Genomic DNA, 22,999 nt, shown 5'->3' with positions numbered 1-22,999 from the left:
TTATTTATGGAAGCGTGGTTTTTTGGTAATTTTAATTAGGTTGGATCTTCACGGAAATAAATGGGCCAGATTTTGGTGGGAAAAAATATAAATATTTTTAACTATTAATTAATGCGGTTAAATAATCATTCGCTAAACACATTTAATTTAATTTCCTTTTTCTGCAGATTTTCTTTTTCCTTTTTCTTTTAATTTAATATTGAATAGCCAATTTCATGGGTCTAATTTTGGAATTTACTTTTGGAAAGTAGAAAAAATATCGCATGCTAAATCTTATTTACGAAGAAAATAAATAAATAAAATATTTAAAATAAAGTTGTCAGTTGTCACGTTCAACATCCTAAAATAAATGGGGATTCATACTCCTGTTCGGTATTGCATAACAAAATCGTGATCATAAAAATAACATAAATTCAATACGTCATATAACTCATAGCAGATTAGAAGTAAAGACGAAATCATATCTATTTACTGCACTAAAACAAAAAAGTAAAGGATTTTAGGGATAATAATTTTTTTCTACTGGATTTAATTTGAGAGGAATGAGAATAAAAATAATTGAAAGAGATTTTTGCCATATTTAATATTTATTATATGAAAACATGTGACCCAATTTTTTTATGGAAAAGAAAATGATAATAGTCATTCAGAACAAAATTATATGTTTGCAATTATTATTTTTCTAGAAGTACCTATACTACAAATAAAAACTCATTTATGTAGATCTATCGTTTAAAAGGACGTGTTGCATTTCACCAGGTGATAAATCGTTTATAAAGGGAGAAGGGCACAAGAATCAAACAGTGAAACTTCTGAATTAAAGCTCATGTGGTGGGGGGTAATATTCACATCCTACACCGTGTATATCAAATAGGATTACAACCATATTAAAGTCGAAAAATCCTTACATTCGCCTCACATGGTATCATCTTACACACAAAAAAAAAAAATAAAAAAAAAATTGAAGCTATTTCTTCTCTCGTTTAATTACACAATCACTACACCAAGCTCTAGCTTAAAACTCCGAATTTAAATTTCAGGAACAACATCAGGTAGCGATGGAGAAGATGCACCACTCATTTTACTTGGGGCTGGTGTATTTCTTCGAGACTGTCTTTTGGTGGCTACTACAGCATTGTCATCGTATTTTCCATTGACATGGTCATCGTCTTCTTCTTCCTCTTCATCTTTAAAAACCGGGTGCACATATGAATTTTGAAGATAGCCTTTCAAATTCAGGTTCGGTTCTCTTGCTCGTTCCAGTGTATCTTTCATCATTGCTTCCTGGAATTAAAAAAAGTATTAGCCAAGTGAATCCTCTTAATTAAGAAATTTTCCATATATATATATATATATATATATATATATATATATATATATATATATATATGTGTGTGTGTGTGTGCAGATGATTAAACGAACCTGTAGAGGGTAATTGACAAAAGCTGGTTCAAAGCGGCCTCTACAGAAAAGATGGAAAAAGTAGGACATGATTGGAAGTGCAATAAGGAACGGTGTGGTTGTGACGGCACGTTTTGTACTCATTAATCCTATCAGAACTATCTGTGAGAAGATGAGGGCAAACATTATACGGCCATGTACAGCTGGCCAAAATGCTGCGGCACTTTCATATTCTTGATTGTATACGTTTATGATCTGCACATAAGACAAACAGCATCATGGAGTATCCGTGTCAACATTCTATGGGAAGGCCAATAAACGATCCGAGAGAGAGAGTAATTCTACCTGGTGGCGATACACCACAAATGCCAGTGCAAAGAAAACCAATATGAACGGAAGAAAAATTGGTGTCACCACAGCATAGACGAGGCCTAGAAGAAAATACAATTGTATTTGAGGTTCGCCCGTGTTAAAGCCAATGCTCCCAGCATCCATGGCTGCCTCTCTATCCTTTTCAGTCTTCACCAGAAAGAAGTTCTTTAGATGAAAGAATATCAACGGCTTCAATCTTAAGATCTCTCCAGCAACACCAGCCCATCCATCAATCATTACATAAGTGATAAAGAAAGTTGCTTTCATCGGTATTGCGACACCAATTGTTTTAGGAATACTGCAATGAGCCAATCACAAACTTCTTAGATAAGAATATCCATCCAAATACTGACAACCGGTTTTATTTATAAAGCACAACTTTTAAGAAAACAATCAGCAAAGTTTTTTCACCGATAATGAACCGTTAATATTTTCACTATCAGGTATAAGCAAGATAAACAAAGGCACGTTGGTTTATGGTCAAGAAACGTACTCTCCTGGGGCCAGCTTTGAAAAATTCTTGAGTTGTTCAAGTGCACTTCCTGCTATTACACTCACAAGGAAAACATTTATGAAGTTGAATAAGTAGTATCTCAAGGCAGATCTCCTCTCCAGGGATGATTTTGACAAGTAGCCCTCAAATTTGGACATTATCATCAATATTGTTGGTAGCACTATAAGAAAAATCTTCAAAGCAATCCCAGGTAAAACACCTTCGATAAAGGACTTGATGAAAGGTCTGCACAGTGAGCATCATATTAATATTACAAGCAAAACGACAAGATCATAAATACCATACATGGCTATTCATAATTTATTCAGCAAAGGAGAAGTTTTTAACCAAACATCAACATATACAAACCAACCTCAGTTTTCTCTCTAAAATCAAAAGTGAACAAAATTAAGTTCGTAGAGCCAGCACTATCACAAGCTAACAGAAACATGAGAAGTTCCTACCCACCTTCAACATATATATATAAAGCAATGAGAGATGGAGAAGATTCTACAATGAAGATGATAGCCCTCCAATTTCAGTTTCATTAAAGAAAAAATCAGTTAACAGCAGTTGTAGAAAAATTGACCACATGGGGTAGAAAATTTTAAAGCAGGATATCAATTACCATCAACTGTGATGACAAACTTCTTGGCCATGATTTCTAGGGAGTAATGTATTTCAAATGAAAATGTGCAAAGCCAAGAATCAAAGGGATTGTTTTGAATTTTAATCAAAGAAAGACAATTAGTGTAGACCCCAGTTACTTTTTCACACACCATCAAAATGGAAAACAGTGAACAAGACCAGAATAGGTTAATTTGCAATGCTTAGACGCAATACTTACACTTCAACAATTGGCCTAAGAAATGGTGCCTTCTTTTCAATACTCCCAATATTTGCAAGGGATTGCACGGCAGTAACGGGGATCACGAAGAAGAACGTAAGGAAGAAGAAAGAAACAGCAACAATAAGCCTTCTGACAGTCAGAGAAACATAAGGAATTGCCAGATTATCCCAGTAAATATCACGTGGCTCCGATGCCCACTCTGTTAACCACAAAGTCGGGTTTCGAGATTGCTGTGTTTGTGCACACACAGCAGCAGCCCACCGAGTTTTAAAGGAGACAAACGACGCTGGCATTATACATTTTGGATCAGTTTTTACCCTCTCCCGCTCTTCATCTATCTGCAGATGAATGTGATGCTTAGACTATAGCCAAAAGAAGTTCAAAATCTATCTCGAGGCAGCAGAAATTCACTATATAATAATACATAAGATATATATTTGTCTAACTTACAAGAATAAGTTAGCAAATACGGAAAGCAATTCTTAAAAATTTAGATGCATAGAAGAGTTATTTCCATTTTAAAATCTTTTCATTGTTAGCAAGTTTTCGTCGAACTTTCTACAATTGTTGAACTATATCAACAATTGATATAGTACCTTACGTACTATTACGTACGTAATAGTACCTTACGTACTATATCAATTGTTGAACTCTTTACAAAAGTAAATACCAGTTCAGCAGCATCAGAAATTATCACAAGGGATTTTTTCATCGGGGAGATACAATGCAAAATTATGCATGTCAATACACTCAGTTACTCACCGTTAAAAGCAATGTGATGGAAGTTGTTGTGATGATAAATTTGAATATTACAAGAGATTTTTTCATGAGAGGCTCCAGTTAAATACTAGAAAGAGAGCAAAAAGTACCCAACCTTTGAGCAGAACTAAATTTTATGCGGATTTCAAGGGCTATAATAACAAGGTTGATGGTTTTCAAGTTATAATTAACGGCAACACTGTACAATGTAAATGAGTACACATCTTGTAAAAGGCAGATACATCTACAAGGAACAATTGGGAATTCGTACTCACTTCTTTTGACAGTCTTTCAATTTCAGCTGTCTGATACTCAATTGCATCCACTTTATCCCCACAAAGGCCAAGGAATCCAGTCTGCAAGTGAATGGTACCAATTAACATCTCAAAGGATGCACGTATCACAACAAAACTTAGATGTTCTATAAAAATCAAGTGAAATAATTCCTGATAATTGATGTACAACACAAGTACATAACAATACCTTTCTCGTTGGTCTTTGTAATGGATTTCTTGAATATTTTATTTGGTAATAGTCAAGCCAATTCTGCTTACTTTTTTTCTCCTTGACAAGTTTTGCAAGTTTATTGGCATTGATCACAACCTGCACATAGCTTCTGATATAAGAAAGACGCATGCTGCATAGTCACATTGACATGTATGTTTCTGAAGTAGCCTATAGTCTCTAATTATATTAAGAAGCAGCTATACAGATGTGAGACCTCATGCGATGGCAATGGGGCGGGTATGGGGCGGGTTTTGCAATCCCCATCCCCGCCCCGCTATGAAAATCCCCATCCCCATCCCCGTAAAAAATCCCCACGGGTATTAAAAGAATCCCCATACCCGCCCCATAAAATCCCCACGGGTATCGGGGCGGGTAAAAATCCCCGTCTATTTTATTTTCCTTTTTTTTTTTACTAAATAAATATGCAATTTAATGATTTATTTCAACAAATAAATCAATATTTAATTATAATACTAATATTTAATTATATAATGGAAACCTAAAAATCCCCATTTTAACTAATATTTAATATATTCCTACTATTTAATTATTTATATTTAATATAATAATTAAAAAAATATATATTATATATATAAATAATGCGGGGCGGGTACGGGGACGGGTACGGGGCGGGTATAGGCAAACCCATCCCCGTACCCGTACCCGGTCAAAAAAAAATTTCAATCCCCATACCCGCCCCATTTTTTTTCGGGGCGGGTAATACCCGAAAATTTCGGGGCGGGCCGGGGCGGGGATCCGTCGGGGCGGGTCAAATTGCCATCCCTACCTCATGGGAACTATACACAGGCAGGATGTACAAAAAAAAAACGGACACTGGCAAACGAAGCCACGCAATTACATTAGGTCATGTTCACAAGAAACATAATACCAACGCCAGATACAAAGAAAAAAAAACTGAAGTCTTTTTTGGGAGAGTGAATATGAATAATAGACAAACCAGAGATAAAAAGAAGACCAAAAGAATATTGAAAAAGATCGATTTTCCACTACAAAGCAAATAATTCTCCCCAGAATAGAAAGAAAGTAATTTTTGGTAATAAAATACTGCAACAGAAATCCTACTGTTCCAAAAGATATCTACATACAAAAGCCACATTTTATAGGAAATTTAGCATCACAAACCTGATGAGTTAGATAGTGATCCGGATGATTGACCAAGAAAAAATGTTCCACACATTCAGACACCGATTCATCTGTATCTGGTGGCACATTTCTAACAAGAACCTGCAAAAACAATAAAAGCAATGCTTGAGCACTCCTGGACACTACAAGAGAAAGGAAACAAGATGTACGTAGTAAACTAAGACTAACAGATTGAAATAAATTCTTATAGTACCACAAACATCTTCCATTTATTTTATGCCAACACTCGGGCATAAGATATAGCACGCTGAAATCACATCAGAAAAAGCTTTACAATGTGATAAGCTAATGCAAAATAATTCCTCATACTAATAATGCCTTCTAAAATGTTGATCAGCGATAGAGACATTAATAGGTACAAAAGGCTGCTATACAGTGATTTGCTCATCTGGAAAACAAGTTGACTCCATTGTCCATGCTCTACAACTCATCATGTCTGCCCGATTATTCCTCAACAAAAGAAACACTCTGCCGTAAGAAACTCAGCTCTAGAAGTGCCATTTAAGAGAGAAAGGAAAATGACCAGGAAATAGAAGTGAAGGATTATGACTAACATGGGTTAAAAAGAATATAGTTCATGTAGCATGTTTTATGAACTAGTTTGTTCTGTTAGTATTTATGAATTTCAGTTTACTAAAAATATACACTGTCTTTGTAATGTAGATACCATGTACTTATCATAAGATACAGGCACACCAAATGCATTATAAATTTCACCTGTCAGTAATGCAGTTTGGTATTCACCGAGAGCACGAAACAGGTATAAGAAAATTCATCATTTTCAGGTGTAAAACAATGTCTGTACCCTTTATAGAAACTTCCCACTTCCGATTGTAAGAGTCAACAAGATAAAGCTTCTTACCGTAAACTGATCAGGACGACGTTTTTCTGAAGCAAGAAAGTGTAAGCGCATTGTAGCAACTGTTTCATACTCCTTCTTCAAGGTATAGCATGTCCAAACAGCAAAGGCATAGGCCATTACTACATGAGTCCAAAACCTGTCACAAATAAAGAATCAGTCCCATTTCGAGCAGCTGCGCATATTAAGCTAAAATGTCTTTCAATCATTAAACATGACAATATAAATGGACAGTTTCATTATCAATCCCTTTCTAATCAAAAAGAAAAATCAAAAAAAAACTAGAGGTCTGAGTATCCAGGGAAACATTTTTCATGTGTACATGTAAAGGATCCAAACTCCTTCGGTTTTTCTTTTCTGGATCCAGAGTTTGTTTCCCTAATTTTACTTCCTTATAGATCAACAGATTAAAATGGACTGCAGCGGAGTCCCAACTTCCATACTCCATCATTGTAACCTATATGCCTCAGAATTGCAAATCACAGTGCAAGATGACCCCCAAATCATCAATAAGATGAAATCAGACATTAGCAGGAAATAATGCTTTCTTGGATATCCGCTTAAACCCGAATATGCTACCACCACAACATTTTTCATCCAAAAAATCGTTAGAGCCTTCAACCATCTCAACGTCAATGCTATTGTAGAGAGAACAAACAAAGAGGGAGAAAAGGCCGATATGACAATAGCCTATATACTTGCAATAGACATATCTACTAAAACTTAATATATAAAAAATTAGAAATCCAATGTGGAAGTAAAAAGCTCCTCACCTTTGTGATGCAAGTGGAATGTTTGAAATAGAAAGTTTGTCAATATTACTGAATTCAAGCTTATCAGCTGATTGTGCAAGAGTGTTGTTCGTCCAGTTGACAGGCACTAGGATAGCCCATGCAAGCAATGTCACTGGAACAAAAATCTTGAGTCTGTATAGCCAAAATCAAGAGTTAGTACACAAAGAAGAACTGCATTTCAGTGTCTCATGAAAACACTGAAACAGAGGCACATGTACTTAGTAGTGAAAACAATCATATCTATGGAATCTAGAAGTTCTGATCACTGAAATCATTTTTATGTCATGAATTCCATTCTTTGGTACTTGTGTTCATTATATGCTAAAAAAATAGCACCGAGTTAAGAAAAGATCAGATACGGAAGCCTACCCCAGCAAGTAGATTCTCAAATAGACTGCTGAATCCAGCCCTGCATGGTCGATGAGCTCTTGCTCTGGCATTTTCAGTGCCTCTGGCACCCAAGTTAGAAATCTAATATAGGATCTCCAGTCCAAATTGACAAATTTGTTTGCAAAGGCACCCGATTGTGTTGGACTAGTTCTCAAACCCTTGAGGTACCATTTTGGGAAATATACTCTATCATTAAATGGCTGAAGCCTTAGGATGGCAAATGCTATAAGGAAAATCAATGCACTGAGGATATTTACTCCTGCCGCAAGCCCTATATCCCTAAAGTCCGCCATATCGTGCCTCTACACGAAATAACTAGACTTCCTGCAAGAACGATGAAGTTTTAAAGCTCATACGCAACAAACGAAGTACATGTTCAATACCATAAAACGTGACTTTAAAATTCAGTAAATATAATATCACGAACACAGAAGCATGGAAACAAAATTACCAAAAACAAATCAGTAATAGAATCAATTACATTCCCTTAGATGCCAGGAATTATTTCTTCGAGGAAAATTTAAAATCAAGGAAAATCAATCACCCCTTCATAGTAATAAACTTCAGCCCGTTATACTAATTACAACAATAGAGCATGTCCACAGCCAATTATCTTATAGAATAAATCACCACACTGAAAACAACAATTAAGGTCCAACTGATGAAAATTTAATGTTCTAAACAAGCACGACGTAATTATATTGTGTAATCTCTTCAGTAATATTGAGAATCCTGTAGATCAGAAATAAGTTATAAAACATCCACATAACAGAGAGATAGTAGAACAAGGACCGAAGTAATTGAGCACCGGAAAAGATAAATATCTCCTAAACCTCACAAAATCACAAAGTGCAACCGCCGGACAATTTTCATCGCAATTGTACAGTAAATAAATTCCAGGAGAATAAAATAACTACAAACACATAATCAACTAGAAAAATCACTTCAAAAAAACGAAGAAGATTCGTACCGTCGCGGTAATTAATAATGGCAGCAGTAGTGCAGACACCAAAAACGGTAAAGAAGAAGCCAAAAATTAACTCGGAGTTATCGCACAGAAGAAGAAGAAGAAGAAGAAGAAGAAGAAGAAGGTTGAGAGTTGCAGATCGGGTAGTGAATAGAATTGCTTCGGAGTTGAGCACAAGCCAAAGAACATTCCTCACAAAATCCCTTCACATAGATAAAACTCAACCACAAGCCACCCACCTATACATACACGATACTTACACCTACAGAATTACAGCAAAATAAAGGGGATGAGAGAGAGAAAGAGATGTAGAGAGAGAGAGAGAAGAGTGGGGGTGGGGAATGCATATAAAGGTGTGGGAGGTGTGCTTGTCCGTTTGGGGGTGAAAATATGTTTTGTTTTATTTTATTTTTTTATGTATAAAAGGAAATATCAGTAACAGTGAGATTTAATTTTAATTAATTGTGGGAAGCCTTTTAAATCTTGTGCTGTTCTGCACTAAGTTTATTTATTGAATTACGTTTTTTCGGTTTCGGAAATTGAATTTTGTGGAATAATGAATATTTGAAAAAGGAAGAAAGTGTGATTAATTCTGCAATTAATTATGCATAGTAGTGACTAGTGATTCTTTTTTTTATTAATTATTAATATTTATTAACAACAATGGGGATGGTCTGTTAAACACGCTTGGGACTACTTGATCGGTGAATTGTCGGCATGGCCCCACGTGGTGCTGTAATTTGTTCAACGGCTACTTTTCTCTTTGCTGGCCGGATTTTGGGTTTATTCGAGTGTAATGACTGACTCACCCGCTGGGATGGCGCGTGGCTGTTAAGATGATCGTGTATTCATTACTCAACCACCACTATTTGATTATCTTGTGGTTTTATGTATGGACAGAATTAGTACTTTTGGAATAAAATTGATTTTCCCAAGGGAAAAAATTGTTTTAATGTCATCTCATGTGATACGATTCCACTTCACGATAATTCAAGAGACTGTTCGGTTTTCAACTCTTTATATGGAGATGTATATTTTCATGAATTTGGACGGACCGACTTGGTCCTAAATGTTTAGATGACAAGTTTGGGCCTTAGTTAACTTGGGCTTATATTGTTATCTTTAGTCGATTTCGGCTTGGTTTCTGTGCATCTATTGGGCTGATCGATATGGGTCTTTGGGCGTGGGCCCATACTATTACAAAAAATATCAGGAAAATAAATAAATAAAATCACATAATGTCAATCATTTGTAAGAACAAAGGAAATCGAAGTGGTTGAATTTTCCACATTATATTCGATTTGGCACATTTAGTTTTCTGCCTACTTAATGGAATCACCTCTTTTGCAATTTGTAAGAGTTTGAAAATGGGTACTAAAGTATGCTTATTTTTGGCTATGGTGGCTGTTTAATTAAATATATTTAATACCGATCTATGCCTTTTGGCCGACTGCCAAACCGTGTTTATACTTTGTTGTGCCCAAATCAAATACTATAATGTTCAATTTATTGACCCACGATTTGGATGCACATTTACATTAGAATTACGGTCCATGAGATGCTACATATCCAAAAAAATGATGGTCTATGACGATTTACGCATAAATATGGGTGTTATCATGTGAAGATCCATAGTTTAAAATCACTAGATGTATTTTCACCAAGTGTAATATCTATAAAATCGAGTGTGACAATATTTTTGTGGGCTTTTTTCATCCGTTTCCTCGTTTTGTTGTAAACATGCAAATGAATTAAAAAAGAGACTAAAAAAGGGACAAAATCACATCCAACATCAAAACAGTATTATAAAAACTGAAACCACATTTAATATTTTATGAATATAAAATAAGCTAAATAGCTGTACATACAGTTAAACCTCTATAAATTAATACAGTTGGGACTATCGAAATTTCATTAATTTAGCGAAATATTAACTTATCGATAAATTAATAATTATTAATTTATACATTAATTAATAATTTATTAATTTATGAAATTATTTTTATTATTATTTTCAATAAATACATTTTTTTTAATTTCTTACGTGTATATATATTATTCATTGTACCATTAGTTCAATGCACTATAGAGCCCGTTTCACGAACGGAAACTCTTAAAGCAACAATGGTATTGAACAATTTTATGTTGAGTTATACGAAAGTTATACCAGAAGTTCTAACCGTGTTAAGAAAAGTGAGGCACGAGATTGATGGTAATGTGAACTTCAACAAGAAACAAACGGCAATGAAATTCTATTTTATTAAACCTTCATAAATCTATTAAATATGTATTGTACCATGTAATTTAAGAATTATTTTTATGAATTATTAATTTATATAATATATGGGGCTTCTTAAAATTTTCGAATGTGTATTATCTTATAAATTTAGCGAATTATTAATTTAGCACGTTGTCCCCGAGTCGGGACCGGAAAAATTTATTATTTAAGCGAGGTTATTAATTTATCGAGGTTCTACTGTATATTGTAGTAGAATTAGAATATTACCAAGTCAACAAATCAGTTTGTACTTCTCATTGTTGTTGGATGAATGCATGCAGGGAAGACCAATTCAGACAAACGTGAAAGTAACTCCTTTTTTTTTCTTTCCCTTGAAATAAAAATATATAATCATGGTGGTAATTATTAACCATTGATTATTAAATTGAAGGAAAAATATTAACAACTACACTAAAAAATAAATTAAATAAAGATATACAAGTGTAGTGCGAGGGCCCCATTGGTTTCATCATAATTGACAGATGAACATGGGCTAAAATCCTAAACCTGGTGTCCAAACAAAATTTCAAGTGTTGGCACATTGGGCCTGTACCCTTCATTAATGGCTTTGGATATCTACCAAATACATTTCACACTAAAATATATATTATTATATCATAAAATGGCAGAATAATTTAAATGTATGCTGACTGCTGAGTGATTATTTTGTAGGAGAAAAATATTATTTTAAATTTAGTACTAATTGATTATTGATAATCAGAAGTGTGACGTTTGCATGTCTTGACCCCTAGTTCAAACTTTCTATTGTAAATAATAAATTATTAAAAAAAAAAATTGCAACGGCATTATTATATATGAACAGATGGATATATATGTATCTTTTGTGTAAATATAAACCACACAAAATAGTTCTAGGGCTCACTTACAGATAAGGTTTGGCACATTTAATGTGTTGCCTCACTAACATGGATGCCTAATCATAATAATAAATAAAATAATAATCAATGATGAGAATTAAAGATACCTAACATATATGATCGAGTAATAAATTTATAAGTTTATAGTAGTAATTAATTTAGCTTAGCTTATAAGAGTAAGATATTTTGAGAAGGGGGGGCTAAAGATATTTATGTTGTTCGTTCTCTGCTAAATTCTTCGAAGCAGCTTATAGCTTTAGCAATTAGCTCATTCACAATAAGATTTTCTTTTTAAAAAAATAAAAAAATCAGATACAATAATAATAATTATTATTATCCATCATGGAATCCGCAAGCATTCTCTCATTTTGTCAATTATCCAATATTTTAGCGCCAAAAAAGGTTAATAATTACAGGGCTATTCCGCCATTGCTGAAACAAAGAAGTTCTCCCTCCACAACAACTCTTCAATGTCACAAGATGTATGTGCCTGGTCAGTACCTATTTTTATTTTATTTTATTTTATTTCGCATTATATTATTATTTATATATTAGAAGAGAAGTTGAATTAATTAATTAATTAATTAATGATACTGGTATATATATATATATGTTGGATATATTGATTGGAGGTTTTGGAGAAGCGTCACCAGAAGCAAAAGCAGCAAAACACTTGCACGACTTCTTCACATACGTTGCTGTTAGAATCGTCCATTCCCAGCTTGAGGTAATTTATTTATTTATCCGTGTGTGTGTGTGACTGTGTTTTATATAATATAAAATAATAGAATAGAATAGAATAATGGGGGTGGATGATGACGTCAGCACAGAGCTACAACGAAGAGGCATATGCGGAGATGGTGGAGTTCCTGGAGACACACTCGCTGAGTGACGGCGGTGATAATTTTGTTGCTGATTTGCTTCGTCAATCTTCCACCCACAAAACTTTAGGTCATTGTCTTTTATTATATTATATTATAATTAATTACTACTACTTAATATATATATATATATATATAGCACACAAGATTATTTATTTATTTATTGATGCTGGTGATTAATTCATTATACTCGTGTGTTTTTTTGATCTCTTTTGCAATTTCCACAGCTCTGCGCATATTGGAGGTAATTAATTCATTAATTAGTGACGTTTTAATTTCTTTTCGTTTTTTACTCAATATATATATAATATTTTTTATTTAATTATGTTGTAAATTAATTGAGTTTTGTGGTACGTACGTAATTTAAAATTAATAATTATAAGGTTCGGTCAGCATATTGCAAGAATGACTTTGAATGGGACAACTTGAAACGATTGTCAATCAAGGTCTTCCTCCGTCAACTGCCATTTCATTTTCTTCTTTTTTATATATATATATATATATATATATATTTCTTTGATGATTTATTAATGATATGTGTGTTAATTAGCAGATGGTGGAAGAGCGCAACACAAAAGTGATGAGGGACTATGTGACAGAAACCAGCACCGTCAACACCGAAACCGAAACCGAGACCTAGCCCATGCATACACATGCATATATATGTATATGATCACAAAATAATTGTTGTATATTATGTATATCACGCTCACAAAAAGGTACATTGTTGAAATTTATTTTTTTAATTGTTGGCTAAAAATCACATATACTTAACAAACCCTTATTTATTTTTTTTGCACTGGCCATAATTATTGAGTAGGCCCAATTAGAGAGAGAGAGAGAGAGAGAAGGGGGTAAATAGTGGGGTTTGCTGAGTTTGGCCGAGATGGTAGACTTTTGCTGAGTTGAGTTTTGGGCCTGGGCAAATCAGCAGTCATAGTCAAAATTTAATTCGCACAAAATACGTGTTCTTTTAATTGTTGGATATGTATATTGAGATTATAATTACAGGTTATGCCATTAATTAATTAATTAATTGGATCTTGCATGGTAGGTTGGATCCCTTGCAATTTTTCAAGCAAATTTCTAATATATAAATACTAAAGAAGTTGGTGCAATCCAGTGTTTTATTAAATAGAATATAGCAGTGACAAGTGCTGAAATGCATGATGAATCGTGTGTGTGCTGTCTGTCTCACGTGGTGGGCGCATGCTTTGTGTTGGATGCTGCTTTGCTTGCCATTTTCTTCTCGGAGTAATGTCTATTTACGAAAATGCCCTTTATCTTTTTTTTAATTACATCCCACCTTCAACAATTTCTAGATTTCTTATTTTAACGTCATTTTATAGAGAGTTGACGTAAACTGTAAAGGGTTGGATGTAATTACTAAAAAAAAAAAAAGGTTTTCTTTATTATTATACTTTACCTCCCGAGAGGTAATTGTAATTTGCCATTCTCTTTGAGCAAAATTTTTGAACAACAAGACAATTTAATTTAAAAGGGAGTATTTTAAATTTATAGTAACGAAAATTCATCTAAAATGAATATCATATCTAATACTTTTAATATCATCATAATGTATGTACAACATAATTTTTTTTATAAACCAAAATACATATTAACTAATCAAAAAAAAAAAAAAAAAAAGAAGATTAAATATTGGAAATTAAAAGCAGAAAAAAGAAATTGAAAAAAAGGCCCTAAAAAATAGGAATTGGGGAAATCAGCCCCAAAAAGCAAACCAAATTTAAACCTCAAACACAGAGAGAATGAGAAATTCCAATTCGAAAGAAACAAGTCAAAACATTTCTTCCTTACATCTCACATTCGTCTTCCTCCCGCTGCTTCCGCTCGTTTGTCTGTCCCCTCTCCCGCCCGCATAAACCATCCTTAAATTCCTTCAAAATCCCAGCTTCTGATTACCCACCTCAAATTAACAACACAAGCAAAAAACATGCCGTATTCAAATTTGTCCCAAATGCCCACAATTGGTGGCGGCAATACACCCACCACCGACGACGACGACGGCGATCAAGTGAAGGAGCTCGGGTCACGGATTCCGGCCCGAAACTCAATCAGCTCGACCCGGATGAGCTTTTCTTCGCCCAGGGGTTCGTTGGGGTCGCCGACGCCTTCTCAATTGTCCCTTCTCTCCCTCTCTCCGTCGTCTTCCACGAACGGCTACCTCAGCGGCGCGTATGAACCCAAAAAAGCGAAGAAGAACAAGAAAAACACGTGGTATAGGCAGAATATGACCGTGGGATTGGCGGTGTTCGTGGGTTTCTTCTTGTTGATGAACTGGTGGATGCTTTCTCGGATCCAGGAAAGGGGCCGGACACGTGGCGATGTCACGGTTCAGTACTTGAAATCGAACTCCACCACTGTATTCATCCGGGTACGCTTTCTTATTTTCTTTCCCCCCTTGTTGTAAATTCTTGTGGTTTATTGAATTGGTTTTGTAAGGTGGAAATGCAGATGCATTTAGGGGGAAAAATGTAAAATTTAAGAGTTGGTAGTTTTCAGAGGAGCTGTGTGAGATTTTCTGCATGAATAACGTAGATAATGTGAGGTGATAATCAAGAATTACTATATATTACCACGTGAAAATGTAATTCATAGTTCGATTCGAACAGTTTTCAAATTTCGACTTGATTGAAGGCCGTAAGTAATTCATAGTTAATATAGGTGATAGGCATTGCAGTTGGATATGGAAAAAAGAACGTCAGCCGTAATCAGTTGTAAGGACAATGTTTTGCTTGTTGTTGACATAAAGAAGTTGTTGATATGGATGCAGGAAGAACTACATAAAATTGGTAGAGGGGATAAACCGCAAAAAACTACATACGCAAGGCTTTTGTCCAAGGCTGCTCATGCATTGGCTGAGGTGTGCTTTCGTTTAAATTGTAATCGTTGTTAACTAAGATATATCGGACATTATAAATTCTGTGATTTTGTTGGGTTTTTTCGATCTTGCCTTCTTATGTTGATACTTCTGTAATTCAGGGAGAAAGCAAGGCTGAGCCTAAGGACTTGTGGGCGGAACCCTATGTTCGTGCTTCTTCCTGGACCCCTTGCTCTCATACACACAATTGGAAACCGAGCGGTACGTGCATGTGTGTGTGTGTGTGTGTGTGTGTGTGTGTGTGTGTGTTGTTTGTATCTTTGTTTGCATGTGTTTATCTTGACATGCCTGAATGTGCTAAAATGTTGCTATGAATACTAATGCTGTCTATACCGATTTCAGAGGGGAAGAATGGTTATGTCATGGTCACCGCAAATGGTGGAATTAATCAGCAGCGAGTTGCTGTAAGTTAGTTACGTCTTGTCTTTAATTTTGCGGTGAAAATCAATTTTTCGTATCGCGATTCGTATATTTCTTGTTTGCTATTACTTATTACGACAATGAGAAACATATTTGTTTTGCCAACAGGTCTGCAATGCCGTTGCTATAGTGAGATTACTCAACGCAACTCTCGTGCTTCCCAAATTTATGTACAGCAGTGTCTGGCAAGATTCTAGGTGAAATACCTTTTAATTACTTCGATTTATGTTTCAACTTTCTTAAAGCCTGTCTAGGTTTTATCTCGTATTATTTTCTCTGTGTCGACACGAACAAAATCTTCTTACATGCAAATTTTATATCCTCTTAGTCAGTTCGGCGATATTTATCAGGACCAGCATTTCATTGACTATTTAAAGCCCGATATCCCAATTATTAAAGAACTCCCAAAGGAATTACAGTCGCTCGATTTAGAGGCGATTGGCAGTGTGGTGAGTTTCGTATTATTTCTAAAATCCAACAAAGAATTTGCTCTACGACATTTCTCTAATTGATGTGATATTATTTTTAAATATTTGTCAGGTCACAGACACAGATATCGTAAAAGAGGCGAAGCCAAGTTTTTACTTGAAATACATTCTTCCCATTTTACACCTCAACAGAGTCGTTCATTTCGTCGGATTTGGGAACAGATTAGCATCCGATCCAATACCACACGAATTGCAGGTACCATTCCACTATTGAATATCGATCGATGCTCCATTTTTTTATTTTATTTTTTTGCTTTTTTTTTTTCTAATCCACTTTTGCCTCCTAATTAAAGAATTTCATCTAGAGACTTCGATGCAGATGCAATTTCCACGCCCTAAGATTTATCCCCAAAATACAAGAAGCCGGTGCTTTGCTTATCAATAGAATGCGTCAAAATGATAAAGGCTTGGGGCATCTGGACCATTATCTTGTGGGCCCGTTTGCACAATCGACGAATAAGGGCCAAAAAACCCGTTCAGCTAAAAAGTCAAGATACTTAGCCTTGCATCTGAGATTTGAAATCGACATGGTGGCTCATTCTTTGTGTGAATTTGGTGGAGGTGAAGAGGAAATGCGCGAATTGGAGGCTTATCGAGAAGTCCATTTCCCTGCATTGGTCGAATTAAAGAAGACGAAAAAGTACGTATCTTCTGATTATATATTCATGGTTTTCGCACGTATTGATATTACAGTTAATTGCATTTAGTACCCCTGTGTTACATCAAATTGCCTAAAAACTCCCCGTATTATAAAAATTAGCACACAGCCCCCTAAAAAGTGTGTTTTTAGGGGGTAGTTTGCTAAAAAAAAAATGAATCGGGTTTTTTTTCTTATAAAATAACATGGTATTTTTTTAACAATTAGAGAAAACAAAAGGGGTGTCGAATGAAATAAACCCATAAAAATTATCATTTATCTCTATGTTTGTTTTAATTAAATGATTTTTTTAAGGTTTCCGTCGCCGAAAGAATTAAGATCCGAAGGACTATGTCCATTGATGCCAGAGGAGACAGTGCTTATGCTTGCCGCCCTTGGTTTCAATAGGCGGACCCACATATATTTAGCCGGAGCACATATTTACGGAGGGAGTTCAAGACTGGCTGCATTGACTACCTTGTTCCCTAATTTAGTCACCAAAGAAAATTTGTTATCTTCAACCGAAATCTTGCCATTTTCAAATTCTTCGTCTCAGGTGAATTTTGCTCTTTACTAAGTTTCTTGTAAATCAATATTTTGCATTTTACATGCAATAATCGGCGAGACTTTTTTTTTGACAGCTGGCAGCGCTCGATTTCATAGTATGCACAGCTGCGGATGTGTTTGCCATGACAGATTCCGGGAGCCAATTTTCTTCTTTAGTAGCTGGTTACAGAATATATTACGGTGGTGGGAAAATGGCTACAATACGGCCAAACAAACGGCGCCTAGCCGACATTTTTGAGAGAAACAACACAATAGAGTGGAAGGTTTTCGAGACGAGAGTGAGGAAGGCTGTGAGACAGAATAAACGGGTATTTTCTCGACCCATCGGAAGAAGTGTGTATAGATATCCACGATGTCGTGATTGTATGTGCTATAACGAATAATTTATTTTATTTTAAAATTTTATTTTTGCTGTGTAATATCAGCAAATTTCGGGGTTTTTGTAAATCTGTAGTGTTTCATTCATATTGAGTTAATTGATCCAGTTATATAAATAATCTATTTACTTATTTTCAAAATCTCCCTATGATGCATTTTTTTTAGCGCAAAGTCCCCAAAACGGTGCGGTTTCGGGGGTAGATTGCTAATAAAATTAAATCATAGGGAGAATTTTGTTAATATTTAATAATACAGGGTTTTTTAGCAATTCAGTATATAACACATGCCCTAAAATGCAATAAACCCAAAAATTATATATATTTGAAATCCAAATTGTGAATTGTAAACTTAAAGAGAAATGGTAAGAACTGATAAGGGAATTCTAACAATGTGATTCAAACTACCTGTAAGAACAATTTCCCCAAAGCTGAAATCCTCCAGCACTTGTGTCACAACAAGTCTTATTACCAGTGTCTGTTTTTCTTGAGGTGCTAGAGTGAACCACGGTGGGTCAACGCTGACTGTGACTCCGTTCGGTGGGAGCACGGCGCACAGGTAAGTCTCTGGTTTGTTCGCCACATTCTCGACCACTCTCTGCGTCACCCGCATGCCGGATAGCGCAGTTATCGTCACAGACGGTTGGTTCAGGTCGGAAGGGTTGCTAAAAGTGGCGGCGCATGTTCCTCCGGTGGCTACTCTGATTTTCTCCGGATCGGTGTTTGGGAGCGAGCATAAGAAACTAAGGTAATCTTCGTACCCTGCTCCAAGTAAGTTAGATCAAATAACTGAAATCAGATGTTGCATCACGTGTGAAATTAGAGGTGGAAATTGGAACGAAATTTCGAATTTTGCCGATTCTGATCCAAAAAAATTCTGTTTCAGTACGACATTTTTCATTCCGAATTTTGAAAGTTCCGATTTTCGATTATTCCAATTTTTTTAGGAATGGAATCGGAATACATATTAAATTCCGTTTTTCGATTTTCATTTCCTAAAACATTTCTGATAATTTATTTCGACTTTTTATCTATTTATTTTTATCCCTGAAAATAACACTTATAATATCAATATTATTATGTAACTTTTATTATAGTTGACTACATAATTAGAATTTCTGAATTCTGATTCGATATTTTTTCAATTTTGGAATAAGTCCGAATTTTCTGAGTTTCTTTCTTCTTCTTTTTTTGGCAAGGAATCGGAATTAGTTTTTCATTTTCACAAAAAAAATTGAATTTTTCCGAAAGAGCTAATTTTCGAAGATATACTTATAGGTATTTATTTGATGTACTTCATCTTGATCTGCTATAGTATTGAAATATTACCGGTTGAAAATACGAGACCAGGGTCCAACGCACGAACGGGATCCACAAAGCCAGCCCCATAACCAAACGGGGCGGCAGTATGCAACGTATAAGCGGCGTACCCTTCAGCCATGATAGGTTCACCCCGATTATCGTGCTTGGTTGCCGTGGTCGACATGGCAGAAGCAATCATCGACGGAGTCCACGTAGGATTGTTCTGCTTGATTAATGCAGCTATGCCTGCAATGTGAGGCGTCGCCATACTCGTCCCCGATATTAATGCAAAATTATAACCTAAATCATGTAACCAAACAACCAATCAAAACATAATTAAGCTGCTAATTAATTGTCGATTTAATCGAAAAAGCCAAAATTAAAGCAAGTTTTGTAAGTACCACAGAGAATGGGGTTTTGAACACTCATGGGGCTCCAAGCAGCCCATATTTGATGGCCCGGTGCTAGTATATCGGGCTTAAGCAGATCAGCTGGATTCCGCCTCTCGTCTATATAATCCGGGCCCCGCGAAGAGAATCGGCTTACAACAGGCGCCCTCTCGTCCATGTAAGAAGCTACTCTACCTTCGCCTATGGCTGCCCTTCCACTATATCTTATTACCAACCCTTTGTCGTTTCGATACGTCTGCTGCTCGTAGTATCTAGATATTATCTGCAAACAAACACAACAATCGGGCCGTGATTCCTAATTTTTATCCTGTTAGTCCTTGTTTGCTTACCTATATCGGAACTTTAATTTGATTAATTCCCTGTTAAATAATTAATTAATTATTTAGTTAGTAGTTTATGTAAATTTTCAATAATATCTCTAATTTAATAATAATCATATCCTATTTACACTCCATCCGTTCCTAGTGTCGTTTTTGGCTTTGCACAAGGATTAAAAAGCTCAATAAATGTGTCTTGATTTTAGGTAAAATATATTAGAAAGACTAAAATAACCTTAATTATTTAATGATGTGATAAAAGAGAGTTAATACTTATAGTTGAATTAATAAGGTTAAAATAGGAAGAAAAAAAATGCATTTAATGCAGTATTGGAAATTTAAAGTGACTGATAATATGGAACAAAAATATTTAAAAAAAAAAGACAATTATTATGGAACAGAGGAAGTAATATTTATTATTTATAAATAAAATCATATATATATATATATATATATATATATATATATATATATATATATATATATATATATATATATTATATTACCTGTGCATCACTAGTTCTTGGGATCATAATGCCAGGAATAGAGAAAGGAATAGGTTCAGCAATAAAGTCTCCATAATCAGGATTAGCAGCGAGCACGAATCCCGTAAATCCAAGAACCCTCGCCGTCTGTATAACGGCCGTTAGATTTGACGTCCCGTTGTAGAACCCAGAGGAGAAGGTGCAGATGACTACACTGCCTTGGACCACAGTGGGGTCCAGCGCCTCCGGGTACTGACACTCTTCCACGTACGGTGGGGTCCTGGGAAATGCGCCGTTAACCTTAACGGCGTCTCTGGCGGAAACCAATTTGTACTGGAGCAGCCCGTTTCCGAAACTGGGACCCGATAACCCAACGCCGCCGATTTTCTGGCCGTCGCCGAGGAGGAGAGCGCCGGGGTAGGTTCTGTCGGTGCCGGAGGCGGCAACTCCGACGGACCATGGGCTGTAGGAAACGACGGTGTAAGGGCCTGGGCCCTGGTTGCCGGCGGCCTGGGCGACGAATATTCCGGCCTTGTGTGCTGACAGCATGAATATTTCGAAGGCGCCTAAGAATGTGACGGTGTCTTGCGGCGGCGAATCTGGTCCTATTGACAGCGTTAAGATGTCCACTCCGTCTAATACGGCCTGCAACACGAGACTGGATTAATTAATTAATTAATTAATTAGTGGTTTTTGAGTTATTTAATTAATTAATTATGTATGCTTACTTGATCAATGGCTGCGAGTACATCTGTTAAAGTTCCTACCGTAGGATAAATTGCTTTGTACACTGCAATCCTATTGAATAATAATAATTTAAAAAGTTCACACGTGTAAATTAAAAACAACATACTATTTTTTTTGATTTTCCCAAAATTGTGAATATTATAGAACCTGGCACGTGGCGCCATCCCACTGGCTCGACCATAGAAGAAGCCATCAACAACAACTGGAACTCCGAAATTTCCAGCAGCAGTCGAAGCCACGTGACTGAATACAAACAAATTAAAACAAGGCATGCAAATATATATATAATCTGTATCTATATATATACATACATACCTGCCGTGTCCAACTACGTCATAAGGTGACATAATATCAACAGAAGGGTCCAGGGTGGCGGCAGCACGTGCGCCGGAGGCGAAAAACCTAGCAGAAATAATCTTGCCATTGCAAGAAGACTGAGGAAAGAGTGGGCCCACCTCACAAGATCCAGAAAAGTGAGAAGTGGTGTAATTTGAAATCAACGGTGGATGCATGGGGTCATAAGCAAAGCTTGGGTGAACCGGGTTGATGCCCGAATCCACAAAACCGATCACAATCCCTTCTCCGGCGTTTCGGTCCCCACCTTGCTGTGTCCACACCGCCGGCATACCCAAGAACTCCGGCGAATGAGTCGTCATTAGTTTAGCCCCCGTATCTTTCTCCACCAGTTTCACACCGTGACCACCTTTGAGTTTTTCCACCTTAGAAATATCAAAATATTGTTACTTTATTTTTTTCGACAAACCACGATTTTTCTTTCTTTCTTTTGTTTTTTATTTTATTTATTTATTATTATTAGTGTAGTAACCTGGGAACGGGTAGTATGTACGGCGAAGCCATTGACGATGTTTTTGAAGCTGTAAAGCTTGTTATAGCTGCCTGCATCTAGTTTGCTTTGGAGAAATCGGTCGTGGGAGTCAACCAAGTGCTTTGCATGAGCGACGGAAGCTTCACTGCGAGTGTGACGTACAAAACCGATCAGCTCGATAATTACTATAAACGAGTGAGAAAAAAAAATCGAAACTTTTCTAGGGTTTGACATTGAACTAATTAAGTGATTTTTTTGTTCTCTTAAAAAAAATTCCCCATAAATTTAAAATCTTGATTCTCATGTTACCTGTGGAGGAAAGGTTTTTTGCCATCTTTTCCGGGCGCCGCTCCGTGATGGAATGCGACTGGCTCGCCTTCGAGTAAAACTAAATAGATGTCTCGTTTTTCAGCGACGCAAGAAATCACACTAATAATACTTAAGAGAAGCAGAAGTAATCTAACCATGGTTTGATGCCTTAACATGAATTTTCGGAAGAGATGATGCATATATATATATATATATATATATATATATATATATATATATATATATAAGCTGTTTGGCTTTTGGTTTATATATTGTTTTTGGTGCTCAATAAATGCTTGACAGCAACCATTGAAAAAGTAATTAATTGGTTAACCACGTTATTAATGTGAGTAAAGCAAGAATTTGTGCAAAAACAGTTGCTTTTTGAATCTTGTTTTTTTTGTTCAAATCCCTAATTAGGTGTCTTTGCTCACGCCAAAACAACTTACTAGCAGAAACTCCATGCTTCTACCTGTACACCCCCCACCCCCACACCCCACCCCGGCTCGTGTTTACTGTATTTTCCTCGGTATTTCTGGTAAATAACCTCTAATGTATTATTAATTATATGATCGACCGTAACGTATTAAAGATTTAATGGCCAATTGTTTCAAGAAAACTA

General features: G+C 35.8%; 4 protein-coding genes across 4 annotated transcripts; 2 read left to right on the top strand and 2 right to left on the bottom strand.

Moving 5' to 3' along the window:
- Positions 1–796: 796 nt before the first annotated feature.
- On the bottom strand, positions 797–9,229 carry LOC105968735 (ERD (early-responsive to dehydration stress) family protein). The gene is made up of 12 exons (XM_012993393.2): positions 8,560–9,229; positions 7,569–7,913; positions 7,179–7,331; positions 6,409–6,544; positions 5,526–5,627; positions 4,359–4,478; positions 4,151–4,231; positions 3,114–3,454; positions 2,267–2,512; positions 1,747–2,071; positions 1,423–1,656; positions 797–1,284 (listed from the first exon to the last, which is right to left on the bottom strand). Exons 2-12 carry the CDS (start codon positions 7,880–7,882, stop codon positions 1,030–1,032), a joined length of 2,307 nt encoding a protein of 768 aa, XP_012848847.1. The 5' UTR covers positions 7,883–7,913; positions 8,560–9,229; the 3' UTR covers positions 797–1,029.
- Positions 9,230–11,778: 2,549 nt separating this feature from the next.
- Positions 11,779–13,353, top strand: RBCX1 (Chaperonin-like RbcX protein). Its single transcript, XM_012993118.2, has 6 exons — positions 11,779–12,205; positions 12,345–12,439; positions 12,543–12,663; positions 12,821–12,837; positions 12,977–13,039; positions 13,147–13,353. The coding sequence occupies exons 1-6, from the start codon at positions 12,055–12,057 to the stop codon at positions 13,231–13,233; spliced, it is 534 nt and encodes a 177-aa protein (XP_012848572.2). The 5' UTR covers positions 11,779–12,054; the 3' UTR covers positions 13,234–13,353.
- Positions 13,354–14,311: 958 nt separating this feature from the next.
- Positions 14,312–18,101, top strand: LOC105968961 (O-fucosyltransferase 15). Its single transcript, XM_012993674.2, has 10 exons — positions 14,312–14,988; positions 15,388–15,477; positions 15,597–15,696; positions 15,838–15,899; positions 16,024–16,112; positions 16,244–16,364; positions 16,456–16,599; positions 16,709–17,043; positions 17,356–17,596; positions 17,682–18,101. Exons 1-10 carry the CDS (start codon positions 14,548–14,550, stop codon positions 17,988–17,990), a joined length of 1,932 nt encoding a protein of 643 aa, XP_012849128.2. The 5' UTR covers positions 14,312–14,547; the 3' UTR covers positions 17,991–18,101.
- A 173-nt stretch (positions 18,102–18,274) lies between these two features.
- Positions 18,275–22,586, bottom strand: ALE1 (PA-domain containing subtilase family protein). Its single transcript, XM_012993675.2, has 9 exons — positions 22,378–22,586; positions 22,069–22,213; positions 21,558–21,961; positions 21,390–21,485; positions 21,224–21,293; positions 20,517–21,140; positions 19,685–19,955; positions 19,311–19,583; positions 18,275–18,743 (listed from the first exon to the last, which is right to left on the bottom strand). Exons 1-9 carry the CDS (start codon positions 22,575–22,577, stop codon positions 18,334–18,336), a joined length of 2,493 nt encoding a protein of 830 aa, XP_012849129.2. The 5' UTR covers positions 22,578–22,586; the 3' UTR covers positions 18,275–18,333.
- Positions 22,587–22,999: the final 413 nt, after the last annotated feature.

This window comes from Erythranthe guttata, chromosome 13 (genome assembly GCF_056151865.1).
Source record: "Erythranthe guttata isolate IM_541 chromosome 13, IM_541, whole genome shotgun sequence".
In the NCBI taxonomy this organism is placed as follows: Eukaryota; Viridiplantae; Streptophyta; class Magnoliopsida; order Lamiales; family Phrymaceae; genus Erythranthe; species Erythranthe guttata.
This window is presented reverse-complemented; position numbering and strand designations above follow the sequence as displayed.

Coding starts and splice junctions, on each gene's coding strand:
- RBCX1 (XM_012993118.2), top strand. CDS start 12,055: ATGGAATCCGCAAGCATTCTCTCATTTTGTCAATTATCCAATATTTTA. Junction 12,206..12,344: donor TCACAAGATGTATGTGCCTG/GTCAGTACCTAT, acceptor TATTGATTGGAG/GTTTTGGAGAAGCGTCACCA. Junction 13,040..13,146: donor TGAAACGATTGTCAATCAAG/GTCTTCCTCCGT, acceptor GTTAATTAGCAG/ATGGTGGAAGAGCGCAACAC.
- ALE1 (XM_012993675.2), bottom strand. CDS start 22,577: ATGCATCATCTCTTCCGAAAATTCATGTTAAGGCATCAAACCATGGTT. Junction 21,141..21,223: donor TACTCGCAGCCATTGATCAA/GTAAGCATACAT, acceptor CTCGTGTTGCAG/GCCGTATTAGACGGAGTGGA. Junction 19,584..19,684: donor TCAAAACCCCATTCTCTGTG/GTACTTACAAAA, acceptor TACATGATTTAG/GTTATAATTTTGCATTAATA.
- LOC105968735 (XM_012993393.2), bottom strand. CDS start 7,882: ATGGCGGACTTTAGGGATATAGGGCTTGCGGCAGGAGTAAATATCCTC. Junction 4,479..5,525: donor ATCACTATCTAACTCATCAG/GTTTGTGATGCT, acceptor AGCTATGTGCAG/GTTGTGATCAATGCCAATAA. Junction 4,232..4,358: donor TACAAAGACCAACGAGAAAG/GTATTGTTATGT, acceptor ATTCACTTGCAG/ACTGGATTCCTTGGCCTTTG.
- LOC105968961 (XM_012993674.2), top strand. CDS start 14,548: ATGCCGTATTCAAATTTGTCCCAAATGCCCACAATTGGTGGCGGCAAT. Junction 15,900..16,023: donor TTAATCAGCAGCGAGTTGCT/GTAAGTTAGTTA, acceptor TTTTGCCAACAG/GTCTGCAATGCCGTTGCTAT. Junction 17,597..17,681: donor TTTCAAATTCTTCGTCTCAG/GTGAATTTTGCT, acceptor TTTTTTTGACAG/CTGGCAGCGCTCGATTTCAT.